The 17,045-nt window shown below is 40.3% G+C and overlaps 1 protein-coding gene across 1 annotated transcript; it reads right to left on the minus strand.

Moving 5' to 3' along the window:
* Positions 1-2,495: 2,495 nt before the first annotated feature.
* On the minus strand, positions 2,496-16,615 carry PSMA5 (proteasome 20S subunit alpha 5). The gene is made up of 9 exons (XM_089681182.1): positions 16,457-16,615; positions 13,810-13,876; positions 11,114-11,240; positions 7,822-7,889; positions 7,597-7,704; positions 7,423-7,481; positions 5,742-5,844; positions 3,908-3,994; positions 2,496-2,714 (listed from the first exon to the last, which is right to left on the minus strand). The coding sequence occupies exons 1-9, from the start codon at positions 16,483-16,485 to the stop codon at positions 2,637-2,639; spliced, it is 726 nt and encodes a 241-aa protein (XP_089537308.1). The 5' UTR covers positions 16,486-16,615; the 3' UTR covers positions 2,496-2,636.
* Positions 16,616-17,045: the final 430 nt, after the last annotated feature.

Consider the following 17,045-nt stretch of genomic DNA (forward strand, 5'->3'; position numbering starts at 1 on the left):
AAAAGTTTGTCCAGCGAGCTGAAAGCCCAAATCCTTTCCTTGTACTTGGCTGTCTAGCCATGCATTTAGCTTTCTAAAAGCTCCTAATTCCCTATTGCACATATATTTGAAACACTTGGTTTCACAACTGCAAATCATGTAGTGTTTCCATTATTTTGTCTAACCCCTGAACATGTTGCAAACTGTGCACTGAACAAAACCTTTAACCTGGACAGTTCAGAGCAGTTCTGATTGGTCAGCATGGTCATGTGCCAGAGCTGACTAATCAGAACTGCCCTGATCCATCCTGATGTCGCTAATGAAAGAAGAGGAACAGCAGTGCAGTTTCCAAACCCCAGGACTGTTGCAGCAGGGATTCTGAAACTGTATCATCCATAGAAATGAGTAGAGCAGGGATCAGGGAGGGTGTTAGTAAACCATTTCATTTTTTTTTTCTAAAAAGGTGAACTAACCCTTTAAAAATGTAAACCCAACAATTCATATTCCTAAAATGTGCCTGCTATACAATGTACTTGTATGAAAAACAGCCTGTTCTTTGTATTGCTTCCTTTGTGTGAAATCACTGGTGTTCCTGCCAGTCCCTCTGCTTTCCAGAGCAAATCATGGTCAGTTCTCTAGCTGTGCTGGGAACTCAATGTGCTCTCCACAGCCCCTTCCCTCTAGATACCTTTAAAATCAGCACTGCTTGTAATTTCTTTTTAATAGGATTCTGAATAAGCACTTACTACTGTGATTCTTAAACCTGAACTGTGGGGAAAAGAAAAATAAATATATGACCCTTGCATTGAGGCTCCCCCACACTACAATGGTTAAATATTGTTTTGTCTGGAGACCCTAGAAGTAACTATACATACCTTATTATTCACTTTGGCAGACTTTCACTCTGCAGCTGCATGGCTGATCCACTGAAGCAGATGCTCTTCTGACATCAAACGCAATGCAAGACCAGCAGTCTTGCATTAAGAGAGGACCCAATCACAACCCAGAGTGCTGGGCATGAGGAGAGAGGATGGGGTAAAAGGTTGCAATCTGTCAGACATTCATTACTGTTTTTGAGGGAATGCCTGTCCAAAAAGGACTTTGATAATGCCCACAGAGATGCACACCCCTCTGACAGGTTTAAACCTTCCCTGCTCTATGAAACTAAAAAGCCTTTGGTTGTATTTTGACTTTAAAATGAACAATGGTGAAAAATATTTTGAAATGTTTCTAGTCTCCCTAAAACTACATTTTTTTACATGGAGGAAACCTTGAAATAATTTTGTGTCTCATTGAGTACCTGCTAATAATTACTGTACCTACAGATCATGGTACAGTAGCATTATGGACATTGAAGAATGCTAGACACATCTGTGGTCAGTGGAAAGAGTACCTGCCTTACAGATAATAAAGGTGTGAATTGCTCTTAGTGGTTATTAACCTGAGAAACAGAAGCTGCTCATTGCTCAAGGAACCCCTAGCAACCTCTGAGGGAACCTTAGGGGTTCCACAGAACCCAGGTTGAAAAAGGATGCTTTGTGTATTGATGGATGTACCTCCCCACTATGATTCTTTCTGCATGGAGGTGTTTTTCATGGGAGGCATCTGCATAACATCCTAAGCACATGCTGTGTGGATAAACTCTTGGTAACATGATATTAAAATATTCCTTTTTATAAAAATCAGAGTTTAAAAAAAAAAAAAAAAGACTTTGCTCAGTTTTTGAAATAACACCTGAAAGAAGGGAAGTTAAGCACCGAATATATCTGTTACTCAATTGCAGTTCACCATCACTTACCATCAGCTCTGAGGACGACTCCCGAAACGCGTTACCTTTGGCTCTTTGCCTGTTTACATGATCCTTGGTTTGTGAGTATACATTTGTCTATTTTTAAAATAAATCCACTTTTATCACGGTAAAGCACGCGGAGAGCGCGCCCTTTGTGTTCTCTTTTACCACTTACCATATGTGTGACCCAGCAGTTATAATAATGCATTCCATAATATGATCTTCACAATTTAAAAGTACAGTTCATGTTTCTGACCAGGTGTCAAGTTACACCCATATTCAAGCTGACGCCCTTTTCTGAATTGCAAGGTTCTTCTCCTTTTACACACTTGCTTGTATTGCATTTGGTGTGGTTCTGTTCGTACAGCTGCTTTATTCATTTACAGAGATCAGTGAATGGAAAAAGTACAAGTCTCATCTGCCACCATGTCACTGCACTTGTTTGCTGTTAAGTTTCTCCTGCCCCATACCTAAAAAGGTCTGTACCTCTGTATGGACCAGGGGCTGAGGGAACAGTCTGCAGGAGCCTGTGCATTGCACCCACAATTCACTTAAGTGGTTGCAATGCTCTGCATTAATGTGGATGCATGTATTACATTTTTGCAAAATGTGGAATTTGCCTTAAAGATCGTCACATTTTAGGGCATGATTATAATGGGTGATGAAGCTAAACAAAATGCTACAAATCGTGTCTTCAAAATAAGGATCAAATCAGCCAACTATAAAGTTCAGCTTTTAAGGGTAAGAAAATTTTATTTGAAACAACTTAAACCTGCATCTAAATACAGACAAATCATAAAAAAGTGGAAAATGAAAGCAAGATGTGGTAGTTGTGGTCCAATCTGCTCTGGTAGTTCAATCATGATGCTCAAATGTCCTTTATAACCTCTTCTAGCTCCTCCTTACAGTACATATGAAATTTCTTTCCAGGCTCTACCGTTGCAAGCTGTTAAGAGGAAGAAAAGGACGTTTGTGAGTGGGAGGGGAAGAACAAGCAGATGATGGACTGAGCAGCTGCTGCGAGTGTGATTGATGTCAACAAAGAATCTCTGCAACTGCAATGCCCCAAATATAGACACCTGTAACCAGAATAGCTCATTGGATACCCCTTCATGTAGCAGAATGAAAAAATTCATTCTGTTCTCTTTAATAGCCTTGGAAATTAGAGTTGAGGCTTTCCTATAAGTGGAGGAATGCAAGTTCACTTCCTGAACATGGCAGGAAGCTTAAAACATAGAAAGAGGCACATACAAACAGTAAACATGTAAATCACTGGTAACAGAGTTTTTAAAGGAAAAATGTAATTAAAAAAAAATAAAAATAAAAAAATCAGGATTACACCAGGATACCTAAAATTACAAAATATTTACTACTACCATAAGGAAAATGATGTATACTATACACTGCCCAGGGCTGACAGAGTGCATCCAATACCCTTTAATATCAGGATGAGTATTAGTCTGGCCACTAAGAATACTGGAATATGCTTAATCCATACACTGAACTGAACAGAATCACCATTACCCCTACTAGTCCCTACAGTAATATGGGGGGGCCAGTGAACGGATCAACAGCATACAGAATGGAACCAGGCACATAAGATTTCCAAAGTGTTGGATGCTAAAGATTCTTCAGCCACCATAACTCTGTATCAGAGCAGATCTGCGGTGTGGCAGGTGAGTATTAACGGTCTTCTTTAAAGGGTTCACTTTTAAAAATCTGTTTAACTAGCAACAAAGTCATTTGAGAATCTTTGCACACCTTTAGCAGAGCAGGGAAAAAGAAAAAACCAAAAAAAAAACCACACACCTTTTCAGATCTCCCTGTTGGATATTTTAAATAGAACAGAAGCAGCACAATTCCAAGGTGAAAGTAATAAAACTATGACAAGGACATCTTGCCAAATAAATCACCAAGAAGATTTTGAAGTTTGAAAAAAGAAAAATGTATTACACATAGCAAAAATTTAATTTATTGTTGGTTGCTGTAGGCTACAAGAAATGTTTTTGTTAGCACGTTTGTTTTACTTCTAAACCCCAAAAGGAGACACAGACTAGCAGATTTCACCAATAACAAAAATAAAATAAATGGTTGAATTTCAAATCTTGCAAACTCTATGCAAAAGATTTAATACTATACCTCAATGTTTGTGGCATTCAATTTTTCTTCCATCACCTGTTTTAGGATAGTTAGCGATGATTTAATGGCTTCTTTCAGAGTCATTGACTGAAGGGAAAAAAAGAAAAAAACCACAAGATAATGGACATAGTATAGTATGTGAAAATAAATTACGTATTGCAACTGCCAGATATAACCTGCCTCAATGCACCTGCTACTGCAGCTTGGAGCACATCTTTGCCTCTCCACAAACTTGTGAGATGAATGGTAAAAAGTCTAGAAAATGGCTTGCAACAATCGAAGAAGACACAAGTGTCAGTAGACTGCTTTATCATTAGGCATTATGAGCAACAAAGTGTGAAATGTGTCAGAAATAGCTGACAGCTCGTGTCTTTGATCTTCAGTAAACCCCTTTGATTGCTGCAAGCAGTTTTACAGACTTGTCTCTGCTTGGCTCTAAATAATGCAATATACTATCTTATTCATTAACTCTTCATGCTATCTACTTAAGAAACAAAGTAGCAGGAGTCTTGTTCCTTTGGTGCCCATCTCCCCCACTACTTCAATGCCAGTACTGCTGGTGTATACACTTGATATTGTGAGATAAAACCCCAATTTAACTTTCAGACTAAAAATGACCCAGTCGCAATCCAATGTTTGTCAAATGCCCCTGCAACATCTCTCTGTAGCCGTTTCTCTGGCACCCCACCACCTATGTCCTTTACCCTTGGTTCACACATGGGCGGCCATGCAGGCCGCTTTTTGCACGGGCACGAGAGCCCATTCATTTGAATGGACTCCTGTGCCCTGGGACACGCAGGGAAGAACTCCCTGCACTACTTGGGAAATCGCAGCTCGCATCGCCACGTACGGTTGTGATTTCCAGTGTGGGCGACGCGCCATTAGAATTAATGCTACCTGCTTGCAGGTCCCGTATTCCTATGTGTGGGTGGTGCGGCTGCAGGTATTTGTGCAGGTCATGCAGCGGCACCACCCGCACAGATGTGAACCAAGCCTTACACTATGAAATAATGACTTAAGTGTCTGCAGATGGAAACAATGAATGCTGAGGGTAAACAGGCATCCAACACGCAGAAGCATGTAGGATGCAGAAGATTCTTCAGCAGAGTTAACTAATTGCCAGGTGAGTATAAGCCCCACTGCCCGCTAGCCAGGTAGATATTAATTACTTTTTTGCAGTAGCCTTTTAAAAAGGATACATTCACCATTTTTTTACCTGCAAAAAAAATGTCCATTTAATTTTTTTTTTTTTTAAAGTGCATTTACTATAGTTTTTTTTTTTCTTAGGAGCCTGTACAGCATTGTACCAGCAATCAGAAGATCACAGGTGCAGTGTCTGGTTCCTGCAGACTGCCAATGTAGCTTTCTGCCCATACCTCTGAAACGGCAGGCAGTTACTGAATGACAGGAAGTTCAAACTATGAGAGTGTGCAGAAGCACCCTCGCAGAGTTCACTGAGAACTACAAGCCGTCAGTCACAAAGGAATTCATTGATGGAACGCTGTAAATCAAGGGTATCAAACTGGCGGCCCTCCAGCTGTTGCCAAACTAAAAGTTCCATGACGCATTGCAAGATTGACAGTTAAAAGCATGACTACCAAAGGCAGAGGCATGATGGGACTTGTAGTTTCGCAACAGCTAGAGGGCCGCCAGTTTGAAACCCCTGCTGTACATGAATGATGTGGTCGTGTTGGTGGAGTCCCACTTTTTTATACTGTGACAGTGGCTGCAAGGAAAAAGATTACTGGCCTGCTATCACAGGGGGAGAGCTGCAGGAGCTGTAACATGTGTCCATAATTAAGTTTTGATTTGGCATGCAACACTTTAATCTTACCTTATGATAAACCTCCTGTAGTGAGCTCTGAGCCCCTTCAGAAGCAGAGCCAATGGCCCGGGCATCACACTGAACAAATGTCCCAGAAGGATCCATGTGAAAACTACATGACATTGAAACAGTAAATTAACAACTAGAATCCTCAAGTTACAGTGCTCAGCATAAATGAGTACACCCCTTTTTGAAAAGTAAGATTTTAATTAATATCTCAAGAAACACAAGAACAAATAATCAAAATTTTGACAAAACTGAGTTTTATAGAACATTTGTTTAGCTCATTACATGAAAGTAAGACAATATAACTTGGATTACAAAATCTTCAGTTTTACTGAAATTAGTTGATGCAAAAATGAATACACCCCACAACAAAAACTACTATATCTAGTATTTTGTATGACCTCCATGATTTGTAAGGACAGCACCAAGTCTTCTAGGCATGGAATGAACAAGTTGGCAACATATTGTAGCATCTATTTTCTTCCATTCTTCAAGAATTACCTCTTTTAGAGCCTGGATGGGGAGTGATATTCAACATTAGAGTTCCCCATAGGTGTTTGGGTTCAGATAAGGAGACGTAGTTGACCACTGAATCACTTTCACCCTGTTCTTCTTCAGAAATGCAACAGCGGCCTTAGATATGTGTTTTGGATCATTGTCATGTTGGAAAAGTGCACGGCGACCAAGGGCATGGAGTGATGGTAGCATCTTCACTTTCAACATAGAGCAGTACATCTGTGAATTCATGATATCATTACTGACATGCAACTCCCCGACACCATGTTTCACTGTAGGCACCATGCATTTTTCTTTGTACTCCTCACCTTTGTGACGCCATACAGTTTTAAAACCATCAGTTCCAAAAACATTTATCTTGGTCTCTGCTTCAGAGTATAAAGTGCCAGTTTTTTTTTGGCTTTTTTATGCATGGCTTTTAGGAGATGTTTCCTTTGTGAACGACATCCGTACATGCTTACTGCAGTGAACTTGCATGGCGATTTTCTTCAACCCTTCTCATCAGAAGACACTCCTGTAGAGGTGTTAACTTCCACTGCCGGCCTGGACGTCTCTGTGGAGATGGTTGCAGTTCCATCTTTATTACATTTTTGTATCACTTTTGCTACAGTATTCTGACTGACAAGTAAAGCTTTGCTAATTTTCTTGTAGAATTCACCTTTCTTGTGTAAATAAATTATTTTCTCTCTCAGGTCTTTTCTCTTTCTCGTGACATTTCTCTTCCACGTGGTGCCATTGCTGACAGCATGAAATGGGGAGAAGTTTTCTTTAAGTAACGCTCTTTTATAATCAACTGTCTGCTGGACACCCGTTTAATGAATAATTAGACTCACCTGTAGTTGAATTCTTGTTAATTGGGATTTTGTGGTCTAAAATTTAGCTTTGCTCCTAAGACTTTCATTGGGGTGTATTCATTTTTGCAACATGATACCGAATTAATTTCTTAGGAAAAATACTTTTTTGTGTATGCACATTAACAAATCTTGTTTGCAATCAATGGCCCGCATTTGTGGGAGTATTTTGTAGTATAGTGCCCCATAGAAAATGTTGATTCTGAAAGGTAAGTAAAGGTTTTCTGACAAATCTGTTGGGATGTACTCATTTATGCTGAGCACTGTATATCATAGTTAAAAATATGCACATGGCATACATTTTTGGGAACACTTACAGCTGAGGCCCTTTTTCATCTGCACCACCAAATAGAAGAGCAACTCCAAATGGACGGCTCTAAAATAAGGAGGAAAAACAGATTATAAAAATGTCACACATGGCATTCAAACAACTGAGAGAATGGTGAATCCAAAAAAGTGACAAGACAGCATGCAGTCTCTACAGCACTTGCCATGGCTCCAGGGTCAGCATCCTCCTCTCCAAATTGCAGTGCTAGATTGGAGACTGCTTGTGTGACACTTTCTACTGTCATTGTTTCATTATAAGTAAACCAGTGATTCTGGAAGACAAAAAGAAAAACACACAAAATCTATTGATGTTTCAAAAACTATATAGATCATGATTGAACAAGAGTTCATTCACCAACACAGCATTTTAACAATTCAGATATATATACCTGTGTTTCAACCCGAGCTTTATCAATTAATGTCTTTGCATCTGCAATTAAGCCACTCATAGCACAGCCTATAAGAAAATATGAATGTAAAGAAAAAGGGTAAAACTTATATTAAAGATACTCTATTTTCCAAGTGCCTTATAAAAACAGATTAAAGGAAACATATGACATGACATTATATATTGATAAAATAGTTATCTGTTAAGCCTCACTTACAGCCTCACCTAAGACATACAGTAGATTATAGTACCAGCAACGTATTTCTTAATTTGTTTTATCAGTTGTAATTTAAAAAAAAAAAAAACGCAGATAATTTTGCACATGGATCTTGGCATACAACATGGTGTTTATTAATTGGCAAAGCAAACACCCATTGTATACAGTTGTGCTCAAAAGTTTGCATATCCTGGCAGAGACTGTGAAATTTTGGCAATGATATTGAAAATATGACCTTTACTGCATCAATGACACTGTTTGATAATAAATGGCTTCATATGATCATCATCCTTCAAAAAAGTCTTATTTTCAATATCAATGCCAAAATTTCACATTTTTGCCAGGGTATGCAAACTCGTTAGTATATTGCTTTGGACAGCCGATTATGACTCTTTGGACAATAAAAAAATTTGAAGGCATAAGCTAGAAAATGTTTATCCTATGTGGACACGACATCTGATTTTTTGCTCAACGTGTGGGCTATGATTTGTCCTGCAAGCTCTATTTTAACCACTAGACATTTTGGTTAGGGCGACAGCTGTCCATGCCAATTGCCAGAAATGGAAAAAAAACCCTCTCATGAGGGAGCTTCTTCAGAACCTTTGACAAAGATTGCGGTTATATTCCTTCCTGCACGCATTAAAATGCTGGAAAGCAACCTTGTTTAACCCCTTCACAACCAAGTAAAAGATATATGAGGCAGCCTGCCAGTTGCTGACAGTGTCACTGTTTGGGTTAGTGTGTTTTAGGTAAGAAAAAAAGGTTTTGTATTTAGTGCAAGTGTGCTTAGGTAAGACCAAAAAAAAAAAAAAAAAAAAAAAAAAGCGTACTATTGTTTCTTGGACCTACTATGGGTACAAAGAACAAATAATCCCCCACATATGTGGTATATAGTTTATTTTTGTGGGTTTTTTGGTGATGGGTTATGGTAATGGAATACAAATATACAACTAAAATTAAAATTTTTTTTTTACTATTTTAGGCCAATGTTCTTTTCATAATGAAACAAAATTAGGAGATATCAATTTCCATGTACCACCAAATGAAAGCCCAATCTGTCATGAAAAAAAAAAAGTATATCCAGCTGTATACAGGTATGTGTGTGTGTGTGTTAGGGGGGTTCTGGACATCTAGACTTACAGTTACAACTGGCCCTTTGATGCTAAGGCGGCCAGCGATGAAATGGAGTTTGACACCCCTGTGCTGGTTAATCTAAAAAAAAAACCCCTCCTCTAGACTGGCAATGCAGCTGTCCAAAGGTACCTCTGTGCTCCTTCATCCAGAGTGGGGACACTCTAATACAGGAGGTACAGTGGATATAAAAAGTCTACACAGCCCTATAAAAATGTCAGGTTTCTGTGATGTAAAAAAAAATTAGACAAAGATAAATCATTTCAGAACCTTTTCCCACCTTTAATGTGACCTATACACTGTACAGTTCAATTGAAAAACAAACTGAAATCTTTGTCGGGTGGGGGGAGTACACTTAAAAAAAAAATTAAAAAAAAATGTGGTTGCATAAGTGTGCACACCCTCTTATAACTGGGGATATTCAGAATTAAGAAATCACATTCAAAATCATGTTAAATAGGAGTCAGTGCACAACTGCCGTCATTTAAAGTGCCTCTGATTAACCCCAAAGTTCAGCTGTTCTAGTAGGTCTTTCCTGACATTTTCTTAGTCACATCCTAAAGCAAAAGCCATAATCCACAGAGAGCTTCCAAAGTATCAGAGGGATCTCATTGTTAAAAGATATCAGTCAGAAGGGTACAAAAGAATTTCAGTCAGAAGTGTACAAAAGAATTTCCAAGGCATTAGATATACCATGGAACTCAGTGAAGACAGACATCAAGTGGAGAAAATATGGAGCAACAGTGACATTACCCTCCAGCAACATTAAAGGAGTTGCAGGAATATCTCGCAAGTACTGGCTGTGTGGTACATGTGACAAGAATCTCCCGTATTCTTCATATGTCTGGGCTATGGGGTAGAGATGGAAGCCTTTTCTTATGAAGAAAAAAATCCAAGCCCGGCTAAATTTTGCAAAAACACATTTGAAGTCTCCCAAAAGCATGTGGGAAAATGTGTTATGGTCTGATGAAACAAAGTTTGAACATTTTGGCCATAATTCCAAAAGCTATGTTTGGCACAAAAACAACACTGCACATCACTAAAAGAACACCATACCTACAGTGAAGCATGGTGGTTGCAGCATCATGCTTTAGGGCTGTTTTTCTTCAGCTGGAACTGGGGCCTTAGTCAAGGTAGAGGGAATTATGAACAGTTCCAATACTGGCACAAAACCTTCAGGTTTCTGCTAGAAAGCTGAACATGAAGAGAAACTTCATCTTTTAGCAGGACAACAACCCAAAGCATGCATCCAAATCAACAAAGGAATGGCTTCAGCAGAAGAAGTCTAAAATTTTGGAACGGCCCAGCTAGAGCCCAGACCTGAATCTGATCGAAAATATGTGGGGTGATCTGAAGAGGGCTGTGCACAGGAGATACCCGGACAATCTGACAGATTTGGAGTGTTTTTGCAAGAAAGAGAGGGCAATTATTGCCAAGTCAAGATGTGCCATGCTGACAGACTCATACTCAAAAAGACTGAGTGCTGTAATAAAATCAAAAGGTTAGTTTAAGGGTGTGCATACTTATGCAACCATATTTTTTAGTTTTTTATTTTTACTTCCCTCCACCTAAAAGATTTCAGTTTGTTGTTCAACTGAGTTGTACAGTTTATAGGTTACATTAAAGGTGGAAAATGTTCTGAAATGATTTTTCTTTGTCCCATTTTTTTACATCACAGAAACCTGACATTTTAACAGGGGTGTGTAGACTTTTTATATCTACTGTATGTTACTGGCCAGATCACCAGGTGAAAAAAAAAAGGAGGGGGTGGGGAATAAAAAAAGACTAAAATATGAAAACTAACGTGGACACATCTAATGATTGGTAAGCTGGAACATATTACATTTTTGGTTTTGGGTTTAATACCACTTTCAGGTTTGTTTTAACCCTGGTTGTGAAGGGGTCAATGTATTTAATAATTGTTCCAATCAAAACAACATGTCACCTATATGAGCATCTATCTCTACAATCTTCTCAATGCTGTTGGGCTCCATTAAAGGTGATGTGATCCTCTTCTCGACTGCAAGACATACTCCTTCTGATGTCTGGATACCAATGGCTGTAGAGCCAAGCTAAAGTAAATGGCAAGGTATAAAAAAGTAAATATTAAAAAACAGTAAAAAAAAAAATCACGTAATACAATAAAGCATACAAAGAAAAAAATTATATAGATATTATAGAATTTTTTTTTAAAACTAAAATCATAGAAAACATACATCCTATATTAGCATTTTAAAACAGTAGAAGATAATGCTGGGTTCAACTCCTTTCAGCTAAAACAAGAAATTAAGGATAAAATGAGCATGAGATCACCAAAACTGAACAAATGAAAATAAAATAGTGTGCTTGCCTGGCCTAAATCTAGCCTGTTTTGTCTCAACAGTTCAGGTTGGTGGTAGTGTTGATGTAATATAGCATGCCTCCTGACACAAATTAGGCCCTTTAATACCAGCTAAGCTTCAACTGCCAACTGCCATGTTCCACTATCATATGTACCAGCCTCAATAAACTGTAAAGGCACACACTGGACATGTACAAGAAAGTCAGGCCCCAGTAACAAAGTAAAATTAAACCAAGGAAGAGAACAGAAGTGGCCTTTCTACTGGTAAAGTCTACTTTTAGACAGGATGCTCAATTCTGTTAGATGTCACACAAGAGTGCTGATAGCATGCCCTCAGAAAACGGTTATATATGAAAGGCACTATCAAAATTTCTCAAGGAAAATAAGTGTCTTTGTGAAGGCCCTAATGAACCCTCAGTTTAAATTATCTAATACCAATCTAGGTGCATCAAAACAAAAGCTGTTCTATATCTTACAACCAGGGGTGTGGAAACTTAAAAACAAAAAAACAAACACTTGTCCAAGGGACTAAATCGGGGTCCCAATCTACTTGTCCTGATTAAAAAAATAAATAAATTAACCAAAACTAGCAAGGAGGGGAAAGACCTTGCTAGTGAGACTAGCACCGATTGGGTGCTCGTCAGGAAAGGGGAGTGTCGGGTTCTCCTAATGCTCAGCAGAAGTGCATCTGCTGAGCAAGTAAATGAGGTGCCCCAAGGAGAAAAACAAAAAAACTATTTCCTTCAGGTTACCCTCACATATGGAAGCACTTGGGTGCTCAGTATAAGCATATAGGTGGGCTGTGAGTCTATACTCCATGGGGTGAACACCAGATGTTCAGGGTAGGTAGGCTGTGTGTTTTATCCTCCTGGCTCCGTGTCCATCTTGCCTGCAGTGTGAGGTGACACAATGACAGGCCTGGCTCAGGAAAGAGTGTGGTGGTGCTATCAGGCTCTGGAAGACAGGCAGGGATTAGCAAACACCCCCCCCCCCTTCCCGACTTCGGATTGAAAAAAATAATAGATATAAATACCATTTTTACAGTGTACTTTACATTTTTTTAATCACTTTTATTGCTATGAACAACATCCCTTGATATCATCGGCCATGACAGGTGCTCTTTATGGAGAGATCTGGGGTCTGAGACTCCAGATCTCTGCTCTGGCCTCCAAAATAGCAGATAAAACCCAAGATCAGTTTGATCTGCTGCTACACAAGTTGGCAATGACAAAGGAACCAATACTTCACACAGTGGGAGAAACAAAACTAGTTCCATTCACTTTGTTTAGGGAAGCTGATGCTGCCAGTGGCATCCTTACCGGGCTCCCCGATCACTCAGGACAGCCTAATAAAAATCAGCGGGACCCCCTTCCAAATCCCTCTAAACCTGGCCATACACTATACAATCTTATTGTACAATCTTTGCACACTCTCCTTTAGCTTTATCAAAGCTATACAATATGAAGACAAACCTAAACAATTCGTTCAATTTGTATAGAATCAGACTTTCTTGTACTATATTCTTGATGGTTGATCTAAGGCTAGCCATAGAAGGGTCATTTTTTTCGACCAGCCAGCAGGCTACTTAAAAAAAAAAAAAAGGAGGAGGATGGATTTCCCTCTTTGACACAAGCAAATAGACTCCACTGTCAGAATACACTGATCTCACGCTGCAGACGATTGGCTGCATGCACCGAATGAAAAGTTTCCTACATTTCTGTTTGGGATGAGCCAATCATTAGATCTACTTCTCTCAAGTGGAACCACCTGTAGATGGATTGAAATTTGGCCAGTTCTTGCTGAATTGGACAATTTTCAATTCATCTAGGGCCACGCAGTATACAATCAGATTGTACAATCTCCACATAATCCCCTTTAGATTTATTAAAACAAGGCCAAATCCTACACTCCATTTAGTTTGTATACTCTTAGACAAGCTCTTGCACTGCAGAGATGATGAAAGATCTAAATGAGATTGTACAATTAAATTGTATAGTGTGCAGTCAGCTTTATGGAGCCCTGGATGGCAGTAAAACTTCACACGGGATCTATAACTCCCTTGCTCCAGCCAAACCTAAAAATTATAGGAAATGTGAATGAAACCTGTAGATCAAAACCTACAAATATCATAAAAAGGAAATAAAAGTAGCATGCACTATGAAACACCAGCAGCTTATCAGGCCTAATAAAATGCAGGCAGAAATCCCCTGCTCTCTTGTAGCTGACATGTTAATTATACTTGCAAAACAGTTTCACTTTCAGTTCAGCGAGAAGCAAAGCTGAAATGAAGGCCCAATTACCTTGATTGCTTCGATGGCATATTCTACTTGAAAGAGCCTGCCTTCTGGAGAGAAGGTGTTCACCCCCCTGAATAAAACAAGAGTGGAAACAGGTGACAACTAGGACCATTGTCAGGCAAATCCCACAAACAGATGACACAAAACAAGAGTGGCCTCAGAATACAGCCATTAACAATGACACTGCAGAAAAGAAGTGAATGTTTGTGCTGTGATCCACTGCATTTCACCACACATATTCAAAAGCTGAATTATGTAGTGTGTGACTATGATAGAGCTCACCACGTCACAATCTGATTATACAATCTCCTATATATCTAACAAGTATCGGCTTGCCTGTTCATATAGAGACTGATTGGATATTTTAGATAGGTCCTCATATTACGTAGTATTGGAGGACCTAAAGTTGATTGTACAGTCAGATTGAAACGTGTGCGTGGTGGGCTTTCCTCACTTTTCACTCTCTGTTTCCAAATCGCCCACCGCCAGTCTCTTTTACCCAGAATTTACTCTAATGGTGACCATACACGCTCTGATATCATCTGACTGGTGTTCAACTGAATCGAATTGGCATAACTTCCTTTACAAACAATTTACTACGCTAGCTAGCTGCAGTCATTCCTGGCTGTTCTCACAGCCAGCGATTACCTGCTGTGGATGCTGCTGGACGCACTTCATGCTCACCCCACTTTGTAAGCATCCAGCAAAGATCATCGTAGGTAATCACCAACTATGTGCACAGCCAGGAATCGCTGTGGCTGATGACAACCTGCCATTGAAGCATAGGGGCTCATCAGCCACAGCTAGCCACTCATGCCTGTCAAAAACAGCAACAGGAATCAGCAGATTCCTGCGGCTGCCATTCGCACCGTGGCAGAACAGCCATGTGAATGTAGCCTAATGTGTAGTAGACGATAAGAAAATTGGATGAAAAATACTGCTTTTGAAACCATCGTATGATAATCTGATCGTTGGCACACAGCTTTCGAGAGCTGATCACGACAGTTCACGTAAAAATTATCCAAGGGTTGAAACATGAAAACTTTTCTCTTCTGATACAAAACAAACGATTTTCATGTAATCAGTACAGTATTGGCCGGTAAAAGAAATAGAGTGACCAAGACTGAGCATACTTGAAATTAAAGAATGCATTAAACCATCATGGGATGTGGCATTCTGTCTTATGAGAATTTGTATAACTGTAGTAACCTATTCATTTTCGATGTGAGACTAGCATGCAAAAAATAAATCAGACGATCATTTGTCCGATATTCTCATCGTGTGTACAAAGCTTTAGACTCGGGAGTTGATTCCCACGTGCGGTGCAGATTGAAGCTCAGGTTTCACAGCTAATTGGTACAGTAGTTGTTCAGCAGTTCATGTCAGGTTTACATCAGGTTGAGGACAGGATTAACTCAGGATTTTATCCTGTTCACACACATACGGTTTAGAAACGGTTCCCATAGAAGTCAATAGCCTGTAATCCGCAACGGAACCAGACTACACTACTCAGAAATTGTACATGACTCCTTCAAACCGCACTGAATCCGCACCACCAGTGCACCAGACATATGTGAACAGGCACCATAGGAAGCAGTTAGTTCACATGTCATTCGGGTTGGATGCGGTCTGCATATATGTGAACCGGCACTTAGAGTTCAATCAAACTGAGTTGACTGACCAGAGCAGGAATCATCCATTGTGTCGCTTCTGTCAGTGGCATCGAGATGCTTTTAGAATTTCATCGTATTTCAAACAATTGGGTTATGGGATTACATGGTGAAAGCAAATGCACACTTAAAGCGGAGTTCCAGTCAGTTTTGTGTTTATTAAAAGTCAACAGCTACAGAAACTGTAGCTGCTGTCTTTTAATAAACACAAGCTCACCTGTTCCGGGGTCCAGCGATGTACTCACCCGTGCTGTCCCTTCTCTCCACGGTGCCGACATCTTAACTGTGGGCACCAGGCTGTGACAACTTGCGGTTTCACAGCCGGGTGCCCACTGATGTGAGTTGCGCTGCGCATCCTGATTAGTCCGGTAGTTTTCTGGGACCTGTGAAGTGTCCCAGAAGACTGCGGGAAGAAGGAGAGGGGGGGGGGGGGGGCGACTTCCTGCAAACTGAGCCAGAAGTGGGTACTTGTCAAAATCAAGTATCTCTCCCAAAAAGTGCCAAATATGGCAGACAAGGAGGCAAACAAGTGGAGCTTCCACTTTTGGGTGGAATTCTGCTTTAATAACTTACGATATTTGAACTATCACAAACCACTTCCTGCATGAAGTGTATTGATCTATTGGGCTATCAACTACAGATATACTGAAAAAAAAAAGTAAACAATTTAGCAAGGAGTGTATGGTCACCGTACGACGTGTCTCCATCCTTGTTTGATATACACAGCCATCATACCCGCACCTCCCTGTTGGCTGAATGTTATCACCCCATGGTTCCCTTCTCCCTTCGCTTTCACCAGAACACACTTGATCATCCCTCTCAATCAGGCTCCGGACCATTCCAATACATAACCTCATGGCTACCTGCTCCATCCTGTAACAATGTTTCTTACACACACTGCACGAAGCACGCTCCCAGAAGCCCCGTAATAAGGTGCTTTCCATTCCACCCGTGTCTCCGGAGCCTGGAACCTCTCTCACCTGTCATACTCGGAACGTGTGAGAAACATGCTGTCACACCACTCTCAGCTCGACCACAACAACACGGAACAGTCTGCTAAGTCACCGGGGCCTAGGTCTGCCGGCACCGGAGGTGTGTACAGAGCGGATGTGACGTTTGCAAGGGAGGGGCTTCGTCTGAATCCAACTGTGAGGGCGGAGAGGCGGGAGTGGGGGAGGTCTCTGTCAGCGCGAACATAGAGGTTCTCTCAGAGACTGAGGACTGTGCTGGGGAGTAACTTACCCGACACAGTAACGTGTATGATAACCTGTCACAGTACAGGACAGAGCGCGGGCTCTGCAGAACGAGGTGAATGATACGACGTTAGGGGACAAATAGTGTAGCCTGTAGGTGGGCCAGTCCACAGAGCTGCTGGAGTTCCGTTACCAGTGTGCTGAACACGATGTCGTTTTTTGGTGTGCTGGTATTGAGGTTAAAACATGCAGCTTTGTGATGGTGCATTAGATATATACAGGAGGGTGTGAAGGGGTTAACGTAGAACTGAAGGTAAAACTTTTTTTTTTGTTTTCTCTAGGATGAGGGTATTCTTTTAGAAGAATTTTTGTTCGA

This window comes from Staurois parvus, unplaced genomic scaffold, assembly GCF_062004578.1.
Source record: "Staurois parvus isolate SC_StPar_1 unplaced genomic scaffold, SC_StPar_1.0 ptg000261l, whole genome shotgun sequence".
NCBI lineage: Eukaryota > Metazoa > Chordata > Amphibia > Anura > Ranidae > Staurois > Staurois parvus.

Coding starts and splice junctions, on each gene's coding strand:
- PSMA5 (XM_089681182.1), bottom strand. CDS start 16,485: ATGTTTCTCACACGTTCCGAGTATGACAG. Junction 7,482..7,596: donor ATGCTGACCCTGGAGCCATG/GCAAGTGCTGTA, acceptor TCCTTATTTTAG/AGCCGTCCATTTGGAGTTGC. Junction 2,715..3,907: donor TGAATGCCACAAACATTGAG/GTATAGTATTAA, acceptor TCCTCTTAACAG/CTTGCAACGGTAGAGCCTGG.